The 26,367-nt window shown below is 30.5% G+C and overlaps 1 protein-coding gene across 1 annotated transcript in view; it reads right to left on the bottom strand.

Annotated features, from left to right (window-relative positions):
* LOC128986256 (uncharacterized) overlaps positions 1-24,756 on the bottom strand; it is a 37,338-nt gene extending 12,582 nt beyond the window's left edge. The window contains exons 1-2 of the mRNA XM_054406519.1: positions 24,621-24,756; positions 8,325-8,452 (exon numbers count right to left, since the gene is read on the bottom strand). Coding sequence (XP_054262494.1) covers positions 8,325-8,376 — 52 coding nt within the window. The 5' untranslated portion in view covers positions 8,377-8,452; positions 24,621-24,756. The remainder of the gene's footprint in view (positions 1-8,324; positions 8,453-24,620) is intronic.
* Between the last annotated feature and the right edge of the window lie 1,611 nt (positions 24,757-26,367).

The raw sequence follows: 26,367 nt of genomic DNA, 5'->3' as shown, positions 1-26,367 counted from the left end.
ACTGTGACGTGCCGGAACTAGTACAAGGGTGAACTGTACTTATTAGTGGCATATACCCAAAATCGAACCCACGACAAGATCCTGAAGTAACATACGCTACGTCTGAGCCAGAGACTCACTTAAGCCAAGTGTTTCAATAACGCCACTGTTCAAACATAGTGATAAATAAACAATCATTAAAATGCCTATAACGAACACTTAATGAAGAATCACAAACTATATTTAATTAACTACTTGATAAAACAAGCTTCATTCAAGCATCAAACAAACATAGAAGAGTGGATGTTTCACTGATGACGTGTCACGAAGGAAAGTGTAGGTGTCTTATGGCGGCGCCGCTTCTATAGCGAGGAGTTAATTGATGTATATTGCCCAATTTACTAATCCTTTTGACTCATGAGTCAAATTACTCTCTCACTTAACACGAAACGCCTTGGCAGGCTTTGATGAGTCAGAGCTTTGAAAATAACACAGTACTAACTGAGTATCATGTTAGGTGGTAGTATTCGAAATATTCATTTTGATATGGTTTGGATAAGATTTGTTACTATGTAACGAGTTAATCTGAAAAGTGGATATTATGTATTGCAAACAATTACATTCATCCATAACCTCATTTATAGCGCATTTAATTCTATTGGGTTTCTTATCTTACAGCCCATATTTATTAATTTTAAAATTAATTTTACTGTAATCGTGTTAGTAGACGTGTGTATCATACAGGGTGAATAAAAAGTCAAGACCCCCCTCTAATATTTTTTAAGTAAATATACAGAGATATCCTTTTGATTCTCATGCAATCTTAGCAGACAGTTTCATTTTAAGATTATGAAATTTTTGAGTGTCAACTAAAAAGAGAGGATTTTGGGGTCAACTCAAAAATATTAAACGTAAACCCCCATCAAGTGACACCTCATTTTTAAGTGTGTACAAAAACTTAAAGAATGGTGAAAACCAGAGTTCGCTATCTCTTTTCTATCCAAAATGGTAGCCTGTCAAAATTTTAATGACGTTACTGTTACATATATTTTCTTGTGTAATAAAAAGGAATTTCCCTACCTCAAATTTGTTCCTAATTAAATATTACAGAGTTCTCCTTTGGGTGGTCAGACAACCTTGCCAGGAAGTTCCATTTTATGATTTTGAAAAATTTTGAGTGGGATTTTTTGGGCAACTCAAACAACATCAATGTAAACCCCCTTCAAGTGACACCTCATTTTTAAGTGTTCACAAAAACTTGAATGGTGAAAACCAGAGTTCAATATCTCTTCTCTTTCCGAAATGGTGGCCAATATTACCATTACGAACCAAAATTACCATTGATTTTCCATAAAATTTGACGGGCTGCCATTTTAGATAGAGAAGAGCTCTGGTTTTCTCCATTCCTTAGGTTTTTGTAAACACTTTAAAATGAAGTGTCACTTGAAGGGAGTTTGCATTTAATATTTTTGAGTTGACCCTAAAAATCCTCCTTTTTTGGGGACACTCAAAAATATCAATATCACAAAATGAAACTTTCTGCTAAGATTGCACGAACACCAAAAGGATATCTCTGTATATCACTTAGAAAAATATTAGAGGGGGGTGTTGACCTTTTATTCACCCTGTACGATACAAACGTCTACTAATATGATTACAGTAGAATTAATAAAAATAAATTAAAAATAAATTAATAATAAATTAAAGGAAGTGGGTGGTGATGAGGAGTTGGCTGGTGTCAATACCAGCAGCATCTACACTGATTCAGGCTGATTGTTTTGGCAGCCCTAAAAATTAGATCACTACAAATTTATTACTACCGCATCATCAGCAATTAATTGTTTCAGGAATAATGTTGTAAAACAGCATGCTTACATTTTAAAGGGTTCATAATTGGACATTTAGTTGGCATATTTTAAAACATTCAGATGGTAGCAGGATATATTCTTAGATAATTCAAAAACCTTTTTATGGATCTAAAATAGCACAAGTTTTCATTGGGGTTTTAATAAATGACCCTCGCTTAGACCCAATTGGGCACGTAAGGTACTGTTCACATGACTTCACTCCATTCAACAAACCTACTTATTATACTGCCTGGAGTACATACCAAAGAGGTTATGATTAAAATATTGACCAGATTTAAATTTTTTTTCTTTAGATTAATTTAAGGCCCTGTGTTGGTTGTCCTACATTGCTTTAATGCTATGAGGGAAGTTACTTAATAAGTAAAGTTAATTGCACATTTATAATTACTAGGTCCCAAAAAATCCGATATTGATGTCTAAATGAAAAAATAACTCGTAAACATATTATTTTTAATAAGTATTAATATGCAAAAGAGTAAAATCTAAATCACGTAGAGTACAAATATGCATTCTAGTTGTTTTGTGCTGATGAAAACTTCACGTTAACTAATAAGGCAGCGTTGCTGTAGGGAATCCAGAAACAGGGTGATGTGAATGACGTGTATTGTGTTTGTAACAATCACACAACCATAAACCATAAATGACCATAGTGGTGTGTCACGGACCAATCCCATCAGAGGATCTGTTGCGTCCCTCTTTTAATTAATGTCCATCAACATCGGTGATAGCATTTTGGTTTGCGAGAAGCTGATTAATAGACCGATTTGAAATAGGACATTCAAATACAACCGCAAACCCAACGAATCGAGTATTGGTTTATGTCGTTTGCACTAATAATAAACTGAATTTCAGAATAAGTGTACTGCATTTTAAATATTCCATAGCCTGTAAATAGGTAGATTATTTTAATTGTGGGGCAAAAACTAAGCTAACGGTATTGTTATTTTTATAAATACATAGCCACCAATAGAATAAACATGTTTTCAGAAACTAAACGTGTTAGCTCCATATTGTTAGAGTTGAGCATATTTTTCCAAAGACACATCGCAACAGTGAATGATTCTGTGAAATTCAAGAGTTAATTTTTAATTGTTTCAATTATAACTGACTAGCACACCGCATAGTCGATATTTGTAATAAAATGTACTATACAAAATTAACCAAGAATTAATTGGGTAATACCATGACCCCTGCTTTCGTCATGAAATTTGAATCTGCCTTGTCCCCACATGGAGCGGTTTTCTGCCATTTTTGTTTTTAAAAAAGGAACTTCAAGTACAAAAATATATTTTTATATTTTTATACGTTTTATGTTTTAAATTTCTCTTTTATTATTTATTTATTATTTTTATAGTTAAAACATTGTCCTTCATTTTAGATATGTTGAACTTTTTTGTTTTTAATTCGTTACTGGTTAAGCATAAAATTGTTAAGCAATAAATATTTTAGATACAATGTATTGTTGAAATAGTAACTAAATCATGCCCAGTTGTAAAGTCAATAGAGAATACATGTCGCTAAAAATTAATTCTGCATTTACAGTTACAAGTTATTAAATCTGTAGCGCATCTATGATTGATTATACTAATGAATTTTCACATTGGACACTTATCACTACACTAAGGTCAGAGGACAGTGACATTGAACTTGACAAAGTATCGGCCAGAGACAGTGACAGTAGGTTGTAATTACTTGTAATAAACGACATTCATCTTCTGGCTTAACTTTGGTAAAACTCTAGTCTACAACTGCACATTATTAGACACTTAACACCACACTGAAGTCAGAGGACAGTGGCAATTATCTTGACAAAGTATCGTCCAGAGACAGTGACAGCAGGATGTAATTACTTGTAATAGACGACATCCATCTTGTGACATCACTGTGGTAAAACTCTAGTCTACAACTACACATTAGACACTCAACACTACACTGAGGTCAGAGGACAGTGACATTGAACTTGACAAAGCATCATCCAAAGACAGTGACAGCAGGATGTAATTACTTGTAATAAATGGCATCCATCTTGTGAAGTCACTGTGGTTAAACTCTAGCCTACAACTGCACATTAGACACTCAACACAACACTGAGGTCAGAGGACAGTGACATTGAACTTGACAAAGCATCGTCCAGAGACAGTGACATCAGGATGTAATTACTTGTAATATACGACATCCATCTTGTGACGTCACTGAGGTAAACTCTAGTTTACAGCTACACATTAGACACTCAACACTACACTGTGGTCAGACGACAGTGGCATTGAACTTGACAAAGCATCGTCCAGAGAGAGTGACGGCAGGATGTAATTACTTGTAACAGACGACATCCATCTTGTGACGTCACTGTGGTAAAACTCTAAGTCTACAACTACATATTAGACACTCAACACTACACTGTGGTCAGAGGACAGTGACATTGAACTTGACAAAGCATCGTCCAGAGACAGTGACATCAGGATGTAATTACTTGTAATATACGACATACATCTTGTGACGTCACTGAGGTAAACTCTAGTTTACAGCTACACATTAGACACTCAACACTACACTGTGGTCAGACGACAGTGGCATTGAACTTGACAAAGCATCGTCCAGAGAGAGTGACGGCAGGATGCTCAATAGATACTCCTTTTCCGTCTTTTTATGCATAAAAAAATATTTACTATTATTTTATGTTTGTAGGTGGATATTTAGTACACATTCTAACATATTCTAAATTAATTCCCTATCACGTGTTATTAGAATATACGCATAAAAGATTCTGGATATAGAATCTGATAATGAAAAACATATTTGTAAAGATACTTTTGGTTTCCGGACTGTGCAGTTTTTACTTTAATTTTATGTTGATGAATGATCTTTTTTTAAATTCGATTATTCTTAATGTGGCCATAATGTCTGCTGTAACCTTTTTTTTTTTTTTTTGCTCGTTTAAAATGCTTAATACATTTGTGGACTACATTTATCATATATGTTTGTCCCTATTTTGTAAGATATCCTTAAGTATTTTTTAACACTAACCATTATTTCGAGGTTATAGACTATATCTATTTTGTGGATTGTTGTTTAAATGAATCCGGAATAATATCATATTTGCAGAAATTCAATGCTTTATTTCAAATCGTTAAGAAGTTAAGAATGATTTTTTCACACATCTATTCAGAAAGGTGCTTAAAAACGAGTATTTTCGAGATACGACAGGTTTATATAATGTTTTTTTTTTTATTTTAGCCAGAGGAACTACGTATTTATGTTCCCACCTTTTTTTAACACCCTGCATACGAATTAAGACTAAGCCCATTCACGTTGTAAAATGTATACTATTAAACATTAAGATATCTTTAAAAGAATAAAGCATAGAGTTATAAATCATATTCAAATCTGCGTTCCAAAACTGAACATAGCAGGGCTGTAAAAGGCGGAGTTGAAAGTTTGTAACACAATTTAAAGTCAAGCTACGTGCGAATTGTCACTTCAAAGTTGCATAATGTAGATGGCAGTGAGTTTCTCTTTCCATCTTCAAAAAGCGAGATTCAAATTAATTCATTTTGACTCCTTTTTACGAATGGCTTTTATTTAATTTGAAAATAATCGTATTAACATTTAGTTCCATGTTAAAGCATATAAATTACATTTTAGAAGATTTTATGTAACTGTAAAGCATATATGTAATTATAAATATAAAATTATCAAATGGAATATATAATAAAGACAACTGATTAAATTTAAAAGTATCATAATCAGGATGTTAACTTAACTTCCTGTCTTTAGGTTTTGTATAGAGTTTTATAGATGAGTTGTATTTAGAAGTAATATGTCACTTTAATTAGCAATTACAATAAACTAAATGTTATATAAGTTCAAATTGTTCAATTTGTTATATTGTGAATGTATGAATACAAAAACAATACACCTCCGGAGATATAGGGAATTATTCCTACTATTATACAGCATTATTCCCTGGAGCGTGAGGTCCAACTACTATACAAGATCTGCATAAATAACACTGGATCATATACGCGTGGTTTTGATTAAACAGCCTGGCATATTCTGAACTCAAAACACCTTGAAACAGTTTTATTTGTATTAAAATACGTGAAATGAGTTTTTATTTATGACATACATCAGTGCAGTTTTCCATTTATTTTCCGGTATGTTTTTATTTTTATGATAAAGTTGATTTTCATTGATTGAAGTAAATATTGACCCCTAAAGTACTGTACGATTAATGGTAACATCGTTATATTTTAATAATTAATTTTATTTATTTATACAAATATATAAAATTGTTTTGATAACTTACAGATTACCACGTTATTTTATATCGATTTTTACATTGGCTCTTGGACCAGTGATGATATTGTTTATAAATTGCACAAGTTAACCCGGTCTAATAGCAGATTTGTTTAATTTCCCAATAATTGAGTTGCATTTACTTATAGTAAGTTTATTTTATGACACCCCTAAGAAAATGAAGACTTCAAATTAGGTTGTTTTTTTATTTACGATCTTTTTAAGTTTATGTTTTTGTCGAATATAGTAATTTCAAAAGCCATACAGCTAGATATACATGGGGGTCCTATGCTTCAATTATTTGACGAGGCATCACCACAAGCTGTCAATAACAGGGGATGGAAACGTCAGTGATTGTCAGAAGCGCCCTGATTACTGATTATATCTCTACTATACTCTCCCTCACTCACAACCCCCTCATCTATTATAACTAGATTTACCCATCATTCCCAACGTAAAACTAATATAGCGAATGTATAATATGGAAATATATTATCCTTGCCAAAGAAATTAAAATGCAACAAGGTTTTTTTTGTAAACAACTACAAGAAGTTTCAGAAATCGCAATAGGTTTTGAGCCCAATATAGATATTGAACTTAAATATACTTGAATGTTGTATTAAATGCTATGCTATTTTCTGTGTGTTGCTAGCCTAATGGTTAGCGATTCAGACTTCAGTGCGGAAAGAAAGGGTTCGATTTCAGGCACATCATACAAATCTTATGGGTTTGGACGACATTCCCAAAAAGCATTTGGCTAACACTCTCTCTTCTCTAACTGAAAATGCCACCGGTCTAGAGAACAAAAAAATTATTATGAAAATTAAATCCGTCAATGGTCTAGGAACATGCATGTATCTATCAAACATAGGTAAAACCTATTTGAAAATATAAACCTATCGATAAAGATCGATGTATAAACCTGGACAATTCCTATTAAAGGAAACATTTAATATGTTATCAATATTCTGAATTTCAGACATTCTTGGCAGGACTGAATAAAATTAGTTCAAACGGAATGGTTGACACAATTCTACATAACATTAAAGAAACTACACAACTGAATAGCTTCCTTTTGATTTGCAATCAAACTTAAGTCTTAATTTCCTTCGTATATTTTGTTGGTATTAATGACTTTTTTTTTGCTTGTTTTAAAGTCCACTATTTGTTACTAGGAATAGTCTATCTTGTAATTTATCTTTTTTCTTAAGGTCTCGGTCAGTTATTTATTGTTAGTTGCATTATTTTTTATATTTGTATGATTTCGGTTATCACTGACAGTACCATATTATTTATTTTCGCTTCACTAGTTTTAATTAGCTTGGATTACATATTTACATCTTTCAGTGCCTGTTATCTTGTAATTCTAGTAATACAGTAATTAATTAAAACATCAATAGCGGAAAAATACCACTTACGTTGTAGGATAGAACACCACTTGTGACATTACAAAAGCAATTCTATAACTGTTCAATTTAGACAGATTTTTAACTTACTTGTATTATATTGGTGTATTACCGGTTATGATCAAATATTAACGAACGTCGAAAAATCGGATATCTTTCCAATCACAACACAATATTCCACTACCATAAACATCAGTTTGACAGACAAATCCGGTTTTCAGATTGCTTGTATCCCTCATTCAATTAATATCTATCAACAATGACACGAGCTGCTAGTTTTGTCGGTGTAACAATTATTCGCCTGTACAGTGGAACTGGTTGTTCCATCGACAAATCAGAGGAACAACGCATTATTTGTAATGCTATCAGTGCATTTAATCAGAATTCACTGTGATTGTAATGCTATCCAACCAAATAAAAAATAAATAAAAAACACAATTTGTGAAAAGAAAAGCATTGTACATTCCATTTGTTGTCTAATAGTTTAGTTTTATGTTTTATGTTTTATTTACTACTGTTTCTTCCTTACAAATTCCATTCTTTCTCTGGCTGCTACTTCCAGTCATAGGAACTTAACAAGGTAAAAATACATATTTAAAAATCCAAAACGACAAAAAAGTTTTCTTAAATCTCTGCACAACTGTTAACTAACTATGCAAACACATATGGATATCCGATGAATTACCCATGCAGGCACAATTACAGAGGTAATTATTACAAAGGATAAAGTTGTAAGCTACAGCCTACTTACAGAAGGTAAGTAATATCAACCTACCTGCGCAAAGGGCAGTAAGTACAATAAGGGCTGCAAACCCGCTTAACTCCATCTTGGTGATAAACTCTCACATTCCGCAAGGTCCTTCGAGGCAGGATAATGTCCTTCGCAGTTTCCACATTCAACACCTGAGGACAATAATACGTTTTCGTTACACACACACATATCTATATATAAAACCTATCTCTTATGAATTATAAAAACTTTTGCGTTTATAGATGTTTTTTTATTAGTCAGTATAATTGTAGGAAATAAGGTATATCTATCTCGACTCGTATTAAAATCACTATTTTTTATAACTGATGTTTAAATATCTTATAACAGTGATGCATTGGAGGTCCGGAGTATATTTTACCAAATTGGTTAGACAAAAATCATTAAAGGATACATCAGTATTTCTGATAGGGAATTTCTGTGTCATTAGAGAACCCTCTTTTAGGGGATCAAACACAATTTGACTTGATAATGATTAATGTCAGGGTGAGAATAGGTCACTAATATTATGACAAAACGAATACCTAGAAATTGCATTACGTTTAATAATAGAAATTACCTTATCTTAGGCATTACACGGGGCATAATATTGAACAAGGCTCTCTTCATTCGTTTCGAGGATAACTGATGATTATATTATTATATTTTATATAAAGATTTCAATAATATCAATATTGTATCAATAATGTATGATATTCACTATTTTTTATGCAAGTAATAAAATAATAATTACCATAACTAGTAAGTGAAAGTATAAGAATTAGACTTCAATTTCTCAATACTGTATTTCAATATCCTTATGTCCATGTGATTATGTAAATATTATTGAATTAATCAGACTTATTATTTTAAATGTAAATACAACATGTGATATAAGCTAGATATTTATTGCCATAAAGCTATTTCATCTTTTTTTTACAATTAGTGTAAAAGATTTGCGTAGCCGTAAGTTACAATTATTACAGTACATAAAATACATCAAGTATTAGTTTGGATTTTTTGTAGTTATGGCCTACTATGCATAGTTGAAATCTCTGAACTTTTATGCATATTTTATATCTTACACACCAAACATGTGAAACGTAATGATTCAGAATAAATTATATTTATATTATGTAAACTGTATGTATAGTCTAAAATTAGATGTAGGTATGTATGTAGGTATGTTAATCTAAGTAATTATGTTTGAACCATTCACTACTCAACATTTACTGAAAAGGTTCTACCAACCTTTGAGCTTTAAACATTACTTAAAGGGTTTTTTTTTACTTGTTATGTACAAATCATTATGACTACATCTTAAAAAAACATGTTAAAATTATGACTACAATACTTTTTCACGTCAAGTGGATTATTTGAACAAAATATGTCTCTATACGTCTAATGCTTGTCTCATTGTTTTTACGAAGACCTCGTTAAATGTAACTTAATATCTTAATACTTGTTTTCATTCAAACTATTTACTATTTTCATCCAAGAAAGAATGCAAAGAAACACAATATTTTACCCAAACGAAGGCTGTGAAGTAACGTTTTGGGGAAAATTCGTATTTTACTGTAAACATGAAATGACCTTTGCGACAGTCAAACACTCACTTCACATCAAAGGACAGATTTCAATCGGTTTTATGTCATTTTGTTTGATTCGCACACAAAGTTCAGTTGTATGGAGCAAAGAGCAATTAACAGTAAGTATTTAGGTGATCACTACAAAGGTTAAATGAGATATTTGCATGTACCGTTCTTGCAATATACCAGACAATTTTTTTTTTTGTACCATTTGAAGAGATCCAATACAGGATTGTTATAATTTTATAACTAGGTATACAGAAAAATTTTGTATTTTCACCTTAAGACGCTCTAAAAAAGTTTCTACTACAATATTTTATAAGGAATTTTTGACTCACTAGAGTGTTGGTGATTAATTTAACTTGGCTTATAATGAATGTGATTGACCTGAATATTAAAATAACACTGAAACTTCCATAGGTATTGCAATGCCACAAAAAAACATAGCAAATTGATTGATCCAAACCTGCTAAAAAATCCATGATTTACCATGTATTCTAACTATTTATCATATAAAACTAAGATTAAAAGCACAATAAGCTTTATGCACAATAAGCTTCGGTTGACGTGCTTGGACCATGAGTCCACCCCAGTTTTGTATTTTTTTTCTTTACAACTATATACCCTGTATAATATATCATATGCCAGGCGATTTGTACTTGAACGGATTATAACCTTAAAGGCTCAATACTAGGTTATCTTACTTATGATAATCTTCATTAAATTAATTTTTAAAAACCAACCCAACTGATTTTAGCTTTGTGGTATAATCTTTTTTCTACATCCACACAAGAAATAATATACAAGTTGAGTATAAATGTGAATCCAAATGTAATATTTAACTGATTTTAACGACAGACTAGGCAATTTTTACATCATATTTTACAAGTGGGGAAGTAAACAAACAATGAAATCTAATTTATACCAGAGAAATTATTTCTGGATTTAAGTACTAAAATCATTCAATACCGCTGTTAAGTGTTGATTGAAGTATTGCATAATAAAATAACCAAGCTTTCATATACTAGTTAAGTAATAACAGAACACTTCAACATTTCAAAATACAGTAGAAAGTCTATCATTTTACGTATATTTCCAATGTCAAATATGGATGAACCAAGAAATAAACTTATACATTTTCAATCCAGTTATAAAGGATTAAAAATACGGCATGTCAATAGACAAGATGAGCTGCTGTTTAAATTATGTTATCGTATTATGCAGTTAAAACATGACTTAATATGTATTCGAAGAAAATAAATCTCGTTCAAAAAGAGTTGCCTGCGTTGTTTACTAATGTAATTTATTGCCAAAGGATGAACTCGTATTACTTCAAGAACACTACTTTCACCCAGCTTTCCAAACAATGCTAAGCGTAGAAAAACTTTTAAGATATTTTAAAAAGTGGTTTCAAGTGTTATTGAGATTTTGACATTTGTCTACTTTACTTTCGTTTTAGTTTCCATCGTGAAACGTAAATTGGTAATTCGTAAGATAAAGGTATAGAATTTGAGAATTTTCTCCATTCTATCTGGCAGTTTAATATCCACACGTTATGAGAAGAGATTAAGCTCTTCGAAGTAGGATTGTTACAATATCCAAGCCCGAAATAAAACAAATTTTATCACATAATAATACCATTATTTCAATGACATTTTCTTCATTAATACATAACGCAAATGTTAAAAATAGATGTTTTTGGAGCAATTCAATTCACTGCAACACCTTTTATTTGAAAATAGGTAAAATTAAACGTTGACCAATTGTTTCACATAATAAACAACAATTTAACTGTTAATAAAAAAACAATTATTATATAAAACAATTTCCCTACAATAGCATGTTACTAAAGATTAATTAAAATGTTTAAAATTGTTCCCTGCATTTGTATAAGTTATTAATTTAAATTTGTATCGAAGATTCGATTAGAAAATATAAATATGTTTATAGTATGAAAGCACAAATAGAACACACCCGGTTTTCAACAATGAATGATACTTCGAACACAATAGTTTGAACTCCTCTCTTTAACAAGGAATAACTACCCATTAAACAAAATAATTGCTAAAAAGTTAATGCATCTTTACTTATATCGAATATGAAGGGATTTAGCTACAACACTGCAAATAAACATATTTGGCTTTTGGACGTAAAGCTGTGAAGTGGCTTCGAAAAGAGATTTGCATTTCGCATTTATCAACATGAAAGGGCAAATGTGACAGCAAATACAACTTACATCAAAGGCTGAAGATTTTAATTGAGTTTTGTTGTGTTGAACATTTGAAGGAAATCTTCAAATATTCCACTTCTTAATATAAAATGTAATCGGTGCTTAAAGTTGTTGGGTCCTTTAGTTTGATTTTGTTTCACAATAATAAAAGAATCTGTACTATTCCAAACTAGAAATACATAAAATCGGTTGCATAAATTGTATTTTTGGATACATATTTGTTTAGATATAGCAGAGATCATAAACATTGGCAAACCGTACATACAGAATGTCACACAAGTTGTGATATTTCCATGCAATATTAATTATAATATTTAAATATAAGCAAAATATTAATTAAGTCAATGTGTAACAATCGTAAGACTATTATTCAAGTTCAGCATTCTTTTCTTAGTCAGCAATAATTTTCAAAATATTTTTTTTTTTTGTGTTTTTAATTATTTTTACTGTGGTATTTTTTTAGTTATTTTATTTGGGCTTAAAATATACGAATTATTACATCGGAAATACTCATTAAAGGTTGATATTAATCCTTTGCATTAAACAGATTTTATATGTACCAGTTGATTTATTTCACTAGATATTTATGTATGTTTGAATAATCTAAAATATTAACACGTTGTTTATGAATTAAGTCTAATAAATATCAAAAGGTTAAAGCCTATAACATAGTTAAGGTAAAGTAAGTAGGTAAAAAGTTGCGGTATTGTGGCAAAGTTGATAAAAACTGCTTAAATGATCTGCTTAAACTTCTGATTTCATCCATGTACTTTTTGACTGTGTGGTGTAGATAGGATATTTCGTTTCCTATATTGTTTCAGAAGGAATCCGAATGGATCTACAAACCTGACTCAAATCAAACTCATTTAAATTGTTATTACTCGTAAATGGTATCTCTCATAAGGCACTACAGCAAATTTCTAAACCCACCGTTCATCAACAGGTAAATTTGGCATTCGTATTAGATTTATGATATCGTTTACAGGTGATATTTTATCTTTTAGAAAACGTCCTCTTAAACATAGAAAGCTAACAGCAATTAATGAAAATACCATTAACGGGGAAATTAGTTTTTATTAGATTAATGACGAAATCTTGCGGGTAAGAAAGCTGGTACGTTCATTTATATATACATATTGTACGCATATACATATATACATTAATATATATATATCAATATATAACAAATTATTGAAAACCAATTCATTTTTTAGTTGGGATTACAGCTCCTACTATTTAAAATTTCCCTTTAAATATGTCAATGATCAAAATAAAGTAGATACATATATCTATAATGGTAACTAAAATTACGTCACTGGTATTAAAATTGTACAAAAAAACTCGAATTACTTTTTTTAAATGCATCTGTCAGTAAACAAAGTTCAACAGGGTCGGTTCATTATGGCGTATCACAGCAACCTGCGTTACATCGACCAAGTTCAAAGCGCCATGTTCAATTACATTGCTTCTGTTCAGTCACCGTGTGTTTTAAACCTGACGTCATTCCGCGTTAATTTATATTCCAGGAATCTCAATGATTGATATGATTGGTACTCAGTGTGAAAAATTTTTTTTGGCATAAGTACAAAGTAAATGGAGTGTGATGATGCATATAAGAGGTTCCAAGTCTAAAAATTAGCTTCCCAAAGAATTATATTTTAAGTTTTAAAAAATAACAATATTTTTAACCATCAGTTTCTCAATTACCTGTAAATGGATTTGAGTAGGCAATGTCATTTTTGTTTTCTAAATTAAATTTTAAATAAGAATAATATAAAAAGACGGAGGACGAGTAGTAAAAAGCTCAATAGTATAGCATATGGTTGGAAAGTTTTTAAAATGGCTCAGTTTTTTTATTATATGGCCACCCTCTTGTATACAGGGTGTGGAAAAATGCAATAGACTAATATTTTATAAATTTTTATTTTTACCATCACCTTAATTTTTATCTTTGGATCTATTTACAATGGAGTTTTTACCATTCATCCTCCATCGTTTTCTATTATTCTTATTTAAATTCTATGTAAACACGAAAATGACATTATCTACTCGAATCCTTTTACAGTCAATTGAAAAATTGCTGTAATAAGTTTAAAAACATGTTTTTTTTATAAAATTATTATTTGCGAAGCCAATTTTAAGACTTGGAACCTCTTATATGCATCATCATACTTCATTTACTTTATAATTACACAAAATAAATTTTGTCACAGTCAGAACCAATCACACTGTATAATAATGTAGGTAACGTACATAATTTATATACTAGGTATTTCTTAATTTTATCCTCCCAACGAGTATATTTAATTAAAAAAGCGTATACAACAATTGTCTACAAAAAAGAGGGTTATGATGGACATTTTACTATACATCATTCTGTAATTTTAACACATTGATATTAATTCGTTTTAGCCGATGTTTGAGAGAAAAGTAACGATTATAATCAATATAGTACTTGCTATATAGAGTAATATATTATAATATTGAGTATAGTATAATGATGAGTAATTTTTATTTGTTTTGGTATAGAGGTTACTAAAAGAGTTCATGGGTCTAGTGTAAATGCTAAATATTAAATTGTTTACATAGTATTGTGGGGATTTAGACGACGTTGAAATAATATGCCAAACAATAAATATTTTCCTACACGGAATTGCAAACCAATAACTCTTACTAAACTTGTGGAACTTAAAAGTAAAAGCTGCTAGATATGTTATGATAATGAATCATGTTGAGTCAAAATGTCATAGAAAAAGAAATCAAGTTAGCTGAGAGATAAAAACTAAACGATTTAAAAGCAGTCAAGTTATCGACTAAAATATAGGCCTAAGGGGCAACGTTTAACACAACTTATAGTTAACAACTATTCGGGCCTGTTTTTATTTATGTTATCCTTGGCGTAAAAATATAAAGATAATTGTTCAGCCATTATCTAAAAATATGGAAATGTTTAAGAAAGATGAGAAGTAGGTATTCAATGCTGCATTAAAAAGATGGTATTTATAAACTATTTAGTGATGCAAAGCGTGTATGAGTCAGTGAATAGCTTTCAAAGCCATTAAACATTGCTTACCAGGCCTGTACAAGGTTCTGTTAACATTGCTGAATTGCTCAAAAGGATTGTGTTCGATTGAGTTACTTCACATTACATCTACGTCAGACAAACCTGTGATGAAATCATGTTCGTGTTTTTTCAAAAGACGTGTGAATCTTTCATTGGCTTATAGTTATCGTTGTAACATAAAACTAATTCATTTTATTTGCTTTATGAAATTTTATGATGGCTCAATGGCATTACAAAAGATAACATGTTTTTTACCTGACGCGTAAAATGGATGGAAAACATGTAAACCAAATTAAAAGACAACAATTTACAAAACTTTAACTAGTTTATACATATCATATCATTCTGTAATATCGTTATTTATGTATTTATACAATCATCATACGTTTTCTTGCATACACCATCGTTAATTTTTACACTTCATCCTAGCTTTGGAAATTTACTTATGCTGATGGGATCATGAAACATCCAACAAATATTGCTCCTTAAGTCTATTTCATACTGACATTCGCTACTTTTTGTATGACACAAATACATGTTTTCACTAAGTCGATTGGGTTCATATCTTATACACATTACAACGATGTATTAAAATACCCCTGCCGCAGCAAACCTGCAGACTTAGCGAATTTCCATTTGCCTGATTGGATTTACACTAAAACGTCTCCTTAAAAATATCAAATTTGTTCCCTATTTAAACAGAATTAGTTTAACGAGTACTTAGGTTTGCTGCAACAGGGAGGGTAAAAAGGTATTTTTTTGTAAAATGTAATAGTTTAGTATGAAATAAATGCATTTTCCAAATTTGATTAAAATATGTTCATAAACAAGCAAACTACAACAATTTTCATTTTCTCCATAAAATAACATGAGAATTTTAAATTACAGTATTTTTTCACTTTCCCCCTGACCGTTAGGCATACGACAGCGCTCCAATATACTAAATTATTTGTCTTTTTAAGCTTTACATAATGGTTTAGAAAAAATTGTGAAATTTTGTGTTTTTAGGGTCGAAAATGGGAAAAAGCTTTTTTTACCCCATAAAACCCCCCATAAACCCCCGTTCCCATAGTCCGATCATGCTGGTTCGCGAACTCATTCAAGTTTATCCCGCCTTACACCTTCAAACCAAATTTTATCAAAATCGGAAAAAAATTACTCAAGTTATCGTGCGGATGGACTCACATATATATATATATATATATATATATATATATATATAAATTTGTACGAATGGTGTTTTTGGCCTCTGGGACATCAAAATGAAAAAGTAAATCGGTCCCGGGCCTAGGTCTTACCATGAGACTTACGGTAATAGCTACTTCCCTATAGGGATATTCGCTAAAACCAGTTGTATTTCAAACATTTATATTACTTTTCATATACAGATTATCATAATTTATAATGTGTTTTTTTTTACTACGGTTATGTTTTTTTGTATACAGTTTGATCATTTTAAATGGCTTAATAAATAACATAATATAATGTGAATCCAGGACAGCGATGTGTTGGGTTGGTTTCTCGATATCCTCTTAAATTGTTGAAAGTACATTAAATTTATATAATCATGTAACAACTTGCTTTTTTAAAAGCTTTTACGTGAATACCTACGGGGGATCTTATTAGGCTTATTATGACGAGCAAAAGTAACGTTGAAAAGACTGTCAACCACTAATAAAATTCAGCAAGCTAATATCATCGAAATCAGTTAAGTTAATTTATGGTTAATGTTGAGAAGCTAATCATTTTTATTTAATTATTTGGTGGTAGATTGTGGAAAAGACGAAAAAAGAAAGCAATCCGGTTTCAACTTTAGTTTGACTGGCATCTGGCGTAACAGACTAATTACCTCGAAGATGTCTGAAATAAATCATTTTGATTAAAGGATCTTCCTTCCTTATCAATTTTACTTTATAAATTATAGTTAAATTAGTACTTTATTGTTTTGTAACATTTTTAAATATAGAGTATAAAATTTGAACTAATTAATAACTATTTTTGTTTGTTTATGAGTAAATCTAAGATTTTAAAAAAATAAGAAGGTGTGCAGATCACAGTATTACGAAGAAGCTAATGTATATTATTTTGTGAGATTTAAATTAGGTTTTTCTGGAGAGAAAATATCAGTTTTGAAACGAATAAAACAGGCACACTAAAAGTAACGTGTTTGGAATCATATACATCATAATTATGTTATTGATAGGTATATAAGCTGTTTACATACGTGAATAAGCAATAAAATCATAAATTTTCTATCTTTTGGTAGATATTGCTAATACGTTTTATAACCACAAATGATGCAATACGTTGTGTTTTAATTTCATGAAAAAGTCTTTATTTTGATGTGAACATTTTTACCAATGACATAAATGAACAATATTCTGCGTGACTCATATGATATGGGTTAACCAACCTTAGTTAATTTAAAAATTGTTTAAATATTGAGGAAGGTGCCCATTTTATAGGTGTTGATACAGTTTAGGTTTTGCATTGCTATTTTACAACAATGGAATTATGTAAAACAGGTGGATTGTAAGATATGCAGGATTTTATTAATATGTCATTTAAATTACAAGTAAAGAAAGAAATTACTTCCTTTAATTGATTGGGTATGGGCTAATATGTATTGATTTTATACTCGTAGATTATACTTAGAGTTCAGTGTTATTGGATACTCATAGTGAATAAAGCTCAACATGGTGTTTTTGCAAGCTAATGAGCAAGAAATGATAAAATAATACATTAAAAGTAAATACTTCAGAAATATTTTTAAATTTTATTTTTGGATGAAATACTGGATTACAAATAAATAAACTGCAGGCTATATACTTTAGATTAACTAAAAAAAACTTATATTTCCATGTTTGTACGATTTGCAATCCTAAACATGGATTGCGTTTTAGATAAAATCTATGTTGAGACTTATCACACCATAAAATCATTACATCACAAAGGCACTTCTCCGCGTACACAACAATGTGTATCAGCTGACCGGTAATGAAGTGAAGGAAGCAAGGTTGACAACTGATGAGTTTCTTTTGTCCCCAAACGGCAAATTTCTGTACTTCTTCTTTTTCAGTTTAATACAAAAATAACACCCTGTGCAAATCAATCACAACTATACGTTTTATTCTTTGATACAGTATTGCTTCTTTGATAGCAAAAATTATTGATGGAAAATAATTATTAATTGTTACTATTAACTGCATTTTAATAATCTTTTTGTATTTTGAAACAAAAAACTCAATATAACCGTTGCCAGTGATCGGGCAATAATAAATGGTAAAGGGAATAAGGTACTTTCCTGTTAAAGGGAACATTCATTATTATCGATGATTTTTGTCTCGATATATCGATATTAACAAATTGAAACATATCAGCTGACAACTACGATAAATATTGTTCAGTATCAACAAACAATAATGAAATGAAACTATAAAAAAAAATAACCTAACATAACTAACCAAACTTGCTGTGTAACATTCCATGTTTAACTTGCCTTTTCCGTTATCATTATCAAAAGGAATTTTTAAATAGTACAGCAAGTTTGGTTGGTTATGTTAGGTTAGCTTAGAACAGTTTAATTTCTTAATCCATAGACTAGTTTAGCCTAAACGAGATCAGTTGTAAATATGTAATGGATCGGTAAACAAAAATATCGATATATCGAGACGAAAATCATCGATAATAATGAATGTTCCCTTTAACAGGAAAGTACCGGGAATAAAAAAAAAATACAAAATCAACACTATCTCTCACGTTGTGAGCCCCAATCAATCGAAAACTAAAAATATGAAATCGCAGCTATGGGAGGGAGCATATTTATATTTTTGGACTCCATAATTGATTGTAAAAAAGCAAGTTACTACTAACATGTTTCTTGGATTTCTGGGGAATCGTCTTCGTGTTACATGTATCATGAAGCTATAAATACCGTATTTTAGGAGATATGTGAATGTCTTTTAAAAATCGTATATAAAAATGTGTATTCAGGACAAATTTTTAGGTTAATTCATTTATACTAAAGACATAATAGAATTGAAACCAACATTTTTATATATCTAGATTTTTAATGGTCACTTTAAAATAAATTTAAAAATACATAATTCCGGTAAAAGAACTTAAAAAATATATTATAAATGGTATAAAAAACACAGGTTTTTTATAAAGATAAAACGATAAGTCGTTTACTTCTAAAAATGTAATAGATAGAGGTAAATAAAAGTAGTTCAGAGTTGTAAAAACTTGTCAGGAGTGTCTTGAAAGTTAACCTTAATGTACTAAATTAAGTTATCTGCAGACTTCAGCCATTTCCAGTCATTCTTATCCAAAGTTTCTCGTGTTTATCAAAAAGTACCCCGAGTGGTTTTCAAGATGGCCAACTTCTATTTAACATTTTGATGTTTTAAACGTATTTATCTGTCTTTCTAAAATACTTTACTACAATTCCAGCTTCACTTTAGTGTTCAACTACAATACTCACGAATATTCACGAACTAAAGTAAAGAAATATCGTCTACTTCATGAAAATTATAACTGCCCCTGAACTGGTCGAGATGTATTGGTTTAATTACCTTCAGTTTCTAGTTCAAAATAAGACAGAACACCTGATAGCAAAATTTTGTGCTGAAACCTAGGTCGAAGTAACCGAGTTATTTTGAACTAGAGACTGAAGGTAATTAAACAATTTTTTAATCAAATCTGAGTAATTTCACGATGTAGTTATATCATAGTTATGAGTTTTTAGGTACCTTCATGGGCAATAAATATTTAATAAAAATGAAGATAGTTTTACACATTAAATTCGTAGCTTGCTTGAATTCAACTTCCTAATTTAATAACTGACAAAAAGCGGTTAGTTGAGTAAATAATCTGACCATGTTATAATTATGCCACAATTTTCTACGATTAATCAATAAATAAAATTGTTCAAAAAATAATTTTATTTTGGTATTCACCTATTTTCTATGTCAGGAGAACATAATTCAAGCACGAACTCCAATATGCATCGTTTAATCCTCAATCGCATCAATTATGAAACTCGTTTAAACTGTGGTTTTAGTGCAAAACAATTGACAACCATGTTGCTTCAAGTTAAAATTGAGTTTACTCGCACAAAGAAGATATATTCAACTCCTTGGAAACTCCACTTTATCGTGGTTTACCTCGTAATCTCCTATAACTTAGTAAATGTAGAAGTTTAGCTTCAGATATTGCGTTGGGGACTGTCTTTTTCTTGGATGTATTTCACTAGATATACTCTGCGGTAAGTTGCTACTACTTTACTTGAAGTAACGCTTTAGCCTACTCATGACACATAGATAAGGAACAGTTGTTTTATTTTAATTTTTTCTGTAAAATAAACAATTTATTAGTAAATAAATGCATTAGAGAAGAATGCAGAAGAGAAGAAGTGTTAAGGTTTACTCCAAAATCAAGACAAAGAGGTATCTTGGAAATGTTTTATTGTAAAGAAAGTTATTGATTCAATGTTAAGTAGCAAGGTAAAGAGGTAATAGCGTGATAAAATATATAGCACGTTTATTATTTTCTAAATTAAAACCCTTGGAATTAATTTTATATAATAATATGTATCTATTTATAGTCTCCACATATAAGTTATGTAAGTTTCTATCATTTCCTAATTCAACTTTCTTTAAATTAACTTTCTTTAAATAAAAACTCGCACAAATTTTATAAGGGTGTATGCACTGAAATCAGATACCCTATCATTTAAAGTCAAATTCCTTGCATATAATTGAGATATATTTAATCATCTTCAAGAACTGAATATGTAACTGTCGTATTAATATAGTTATTATAAAGTAAAAATAAAGTATGTTGCAGTTATTATAAAGTAATATATACAAATAAACATATACATTTCTATTCTTTATATCATAATTTTTTTCGTTATAATTGGAGTGTGGGGGGGTTTCAAAATAAATTGACAATAGAATCGAGCATTGTGATACATTTGAGGATGGTAAAATTTTGAGTAACTGTGTAAGGTAAAACGGGGGGAACTTCTTTACCTCATAATACACTTAGGACAGTTAACACACTTAGTTGTAGGAAATCAATTTTTTCATCTAAATATTTACATATACCACTTCTTCCAAGGTTTACAATATGGTTGTGCAATAATTCTTTTGTCCGAGGACGCTTGACTTTGGCGGGGGATCGTTTTTTTTACATTACTTAATACTAGACCTAGGGGTTGCAGCGTTATCACTTACATAAAACCTTTTGGTGATTTAGCAGGATTTGAACCTGGGACCTCAGGAACCGAAGTCCCTCGATGTACCACTAGACCAGCTAACTTTCCACTATTATTGTACGGAAGGGAACAAAAAGTAGTTTCGCAAAATGTTACCTTTAGTCCAATAATTATATAGATTTCAGATTTTCATTCTTTTTATAACTTAACTTAACATTGATCACAATTATTTCCTTAGCATATTCATCATGGTTTTGAGGGTTCAAATTAAAAATAGTTTACCTGTAAAAAATTACTGTTAGTTTAAAATGTCATTAGTATATAACATACGCTGCCCCATTAAATCGTTGATGGCAACTGTAGCATCCTATACTTGATGTTCCATTGGTAAAATGCTTTATCAATAACAGACAGAATATTTTCAACAAAACTAAACAGCCTATTGAAATTTAAGTCATGTTTCACTTCTGTTATATATTTTTATTTGAAGAAAACAAATCAAATCGAGAACGCTGAAGCCAGCAGTGATGCCGTAATCGAGATACTCTGTGATTGATGTTAGTCTTTCAGCTTTATCGAGAACGATAAAAACCGTGGAGAGCCAGATCTTCATGTGTGCCATTCTGTTTTCACAAGAAAAATATATCTTGTGTGATGATATTACAGAATATGACGAAATAGTGAGTTCTTCATCCTATTTAGGTTTAAGATAAGTGCGTTTGTACGTCTTACATTTTGTACCTTTATTTTTTTAAGGGATTGTACAAATCCTAGTCTTGTTTTCGGTCACTGTCGGTCTTTTGTTATAGGGTGTCCCGTAACTTCCTGGACACTTGTATACAGCGTTATTGCTTAGGTCAAGACAAACACATTTCACCGTAGGAACATGGGTCTGTGGTGTCTAGTTTACCGACTGCCGGTAGCCTATTAATGTGTTAAAAAAACTAATAACTCCTAAACGGTTTGAGATGCAACTTTGATAATCCTTTAACGTTGTTTAGCATTGTTTAAATGGAGAAAAGTGGTCATACATTACGAAAACAACACGTTTCTGTGTTATTATTTATCCAATCTTAACAAATAAGGTATCATTGACAACAACATAGAATTTACAAACTTTTTTGTCTCTCGCAAATTCTTTGTAAAGTTAACCGTTTTCGTGAAATTTGGCATCATATATTTTAAATGGTGGCCATTTTGAAAAGGTAAATGATTTTTTTAATAATTTCTAACGATAATAGGTCTTAATAAGATTAACATGTTTGCAATATATCAAAGCAGTATCTTAAACCGTTTAGGAGTTATTAATGTTTTTGTAAAAAACACATAAATGCCGACAGTTGGTAAACTAGACACCACAGACCCATGTTCCTACGGTGAAATGTGTTTGTCTTGACCTAAGCAATAACGCTATATACATGTGTCCAGAGAGTTACGGGACACCCTATAGCATTGATTTCCCCATAACAAATGTCAGTCCAGCAACGATTTTGCTTAGATCCAAACACGCAATGTCCAGACTTGAAGGTGATTGCTCTAAACTTTCGGCTACACTAATAATTTAAACAGTTAAACACAATTAACATATATTAATATATTGAAATGTTTTTTAAGCCTTCTTATGGAAAGTAGCCAGTATTTTCAGTGGCAAACGGCTTTTTGAGTGGGATACTGTATAACTTAAACAACAGTAAATAGATTATGAAATAAACTTCCCAGTTTTCTGTTCTAGTTATGTACGTGTACCATTACGACAACCAAATATCAGGTATAAAAAGCTGATTTTATCTGTTATCCTGGAATTTGGAATAACATAATAAAAACTGTATAAGTGACAGATTCACATAAGTGCAAAATAACACCAGAACGTTCTTCCACTATACACAATACAATGTTGTTGAAGCAATTATAAATACTTGACAAAATTCGACAAAACACTTTAAAATATGAACGTCTAGTAGCAGCAGAAACGTGCATTATAATGTTTATTTTGCTATTCTATGATAGCAGTGGAAATACCACATCGTATTTACATGTTAATCTGCTTAAATGGAGTGGGATGTTATTTACTCTGAATTCTAAATGTAAGCTTTCATTAGCGTTCAAGAAACATTGAGCTGGACTATTATGATTGTCAGAGAAAATATGTTTTTATTTTTGCTAGAAGAAAAAATTTTAACGTTACAAGAAAATTAAAAATATGTTTTCTAAAGCATTCTTTTATTAATCGTTTTTGTTGTTATATCAAAACATAACCACAAATGCTAAAATATTGTTTCTTTACGAGTTGCGTACGATATAACAAATGTAAAAACAAAATTAAAATATAACTAGAATTTCATTTATTTGTATTTTTTTATAACCTACATTTTATCTTATGGCGCAAATCTAGAGGCATAACTATACATTATACTGATGGTACATCGTTACTATATGCTAGGATTTACCTTAGTTATAATTAAATTATCACGGATTTAAAAATGAAATAGACATACATATCAAGGATTGTATCGGCATTATATCGGTCAAATTAAATTAAAAAATATAGGGGTTATATAGCAAACGGATCCAGTTGGCGGAAATCCTTTTCCATGGAAGACTAAAATTATTTAAAGTATGGCAATAAAAAATATAGAGCCAAAAATCTTTGTCCACTATATATACAATTAACTACTTAAATAATAAGACCAATATAGGTAATTTACATACATATTATAGTAATTTCAGTTGATTATTATAAATAATAGTTGACATATAGATGTCACAAAACACCTTATATAAATAATTAAATGCGACTGCTATTAATTTTTGTTACACTCACCCAACAAAGAATACAATAAATATACATTGAAACTGGGTGTTTCGCACGCCTTAGTTTAACTACAATTAAATGTCATTTATTGGGATGTTTTTCTTTTAAAAGTATAACATTTTAAAACATCATCTGTTTCATTGAAATACTAAAGAACTCCTTATACATCAAGTACATTATTACTCTATCAATAAACTGCATAACTCAGTACCCACAGATTTAAAATTAAATCAAAACCCCTAAAATAATGTTCATTATAAAAGCAAAAAGATTATACGAGCATTCATATTTCTTATGTTATTCTCATAATAAATTACATTTTTTACCCACACCCATGAAAATTATATCTGCAATTATTCACATATTATAAGTAAATTATGTCTAATTGAGTATGGGTACGCAGCTTACCTTGATTCACCACTATTAGTCCAATCACTGAACACTACGTCACGACAAAACGACAGCAGCACTGAACAGTTATAGCAAGGCGCACCAGTAGATAGCGCACCACTCGCCCCACACCGCACAACTAACTGACTGCCGGACCGCCCGCCGCGACACTAGCGCTCCTACCGGCGACTACGCGAACCTGTTAATTCAATTCCCAGCAATCCTGTTCACCCTTTGTCGCGTGAATTAAAAACCCGAACGATTTATCTTCCTGACAAAGTGATTCACTCCTGTTTGAAGCGTTTTGGAAAATGGCTTTTCCCATTCATCCGGGATGATATTTTCCGAAAAACCAAAACTGATCCGTTGTCAGCCCGCAATCCGGTTTGCGATAAGAGTGGTTCCATGTAAACTACTTTTGGGGCTTGCAGAGTATTTCACTGGGGCTATGTTGCGTTTTTATCAGATCCAGATTTATAAGTAAATAGTTTTATAGAATTGGAACAGATTTAAAACATATTATTTCATGGATTTCAAACATACTTGCAGATATGCTAATATACAAGTTTACTAATAATGTGAACGATGTGATAAAAAGATATTTCTTACGTATATAAATCAATATAGTAATTAAGCTATACCATCTATCAATATTTTTCAATCTCATAAACCAGAGACCAATAACTTTATACAGTATTTGATAAATAAACGTAAGCACCCATTTTGATCTTATATTAATACTTTTTAATTAATAAAATACCTCATGTTAATGATGACATTTTCAACTAGATTACCCAATCATTATACCTCCTTTACAATTTACAATCAGTAGAATTGATAAAAAAATGAATATGACAAGGTAAATTAATATTTTTTGTCTTAAACAATAAAGCATAATATTGTGATTACCTCAAAACAAGCACTTGTTTCCAATGTGCTAAAAAACTACTTCAAATTTGTCAACCCAACACATAGTTTTTAGCTATTTATAATTATTCCTATATTTTAATATCTTACTCTGTCTAATGGACTTAGTAAAGAAACTTAGGTAAGCCTGCGACCACAGTGGTATAATCCCTGTCAAGCCAATGGCTAAACACAAAATGCAAACCCCAAAACTGGATGTGGTGGTAAGTGGAACGTTAAGTATTTGAAATAACCTCAATACTACTGTAAAGGTACTGTGTACTTTTTAATTGTTTTTAAATGTTTATGTTAATGATCACCAATCTTATTCTTGTTGAACTGCTAAAACCATTTTATTGTATACAAAAAAAAGTATGAAAGACTCCAAAGTTATAAATGATTTAACACGTACCATAGAAGACAATATAAAGGATTTCTTGATTAAAATTTAATTACCTTCATGTAAAAAAACTACACAATTAAAAAACGCCTAATATCAAAAGGGAGTGAATTTGTTCGTAAACAGTTCAACTAAGCCATACATAAATTATTTAATTTAGTTGGGTTTTTAAAAATAAAAAATATATTTAACTTTTTTCTCATATGCAATCAAATATTTTTATCATATAAATATAAGGTTTTTGATACTCAACCTTAATTACGCGTATTGTAGGCTTACTTTTTATAATCTAACATTACATAACAACATTAACATATATTTTAAATAAAAAATATATAACACATTTTTTAAAAATCTTCTGGTGATGTAAATGTGATCAAGATTATCCTGAAATCACCATAGAATACAAATACCTGATGATTTATAACTGCGTTTAAGTGAAAGTAAATTGCCAGAGGT

The sequence above is a fragment of the Macrosteles quadrilineatus genome, unplaced genomic scaffold, assembly GCF_028750875.1.
Source record: "Macrosteles quadrilineatus isolate MER2022 unplaced genomic scaffold, UCM_ALF_1.0 Scaffold_2__2_contigs__length_208266976, whole genome shotgun sequence".
Classification (NCBI taxonomy): Eukaryota; Metazoa; Arthropoda; class Insecta; order Hemiptera; family Cicadellidae; genus Macrosteles; species Macrosteles quadrilineatus.
Note: the sequence above shows the minus strand (reverse complement) of the source record. Positions and strands in the feature narration are given on the sequence as shown.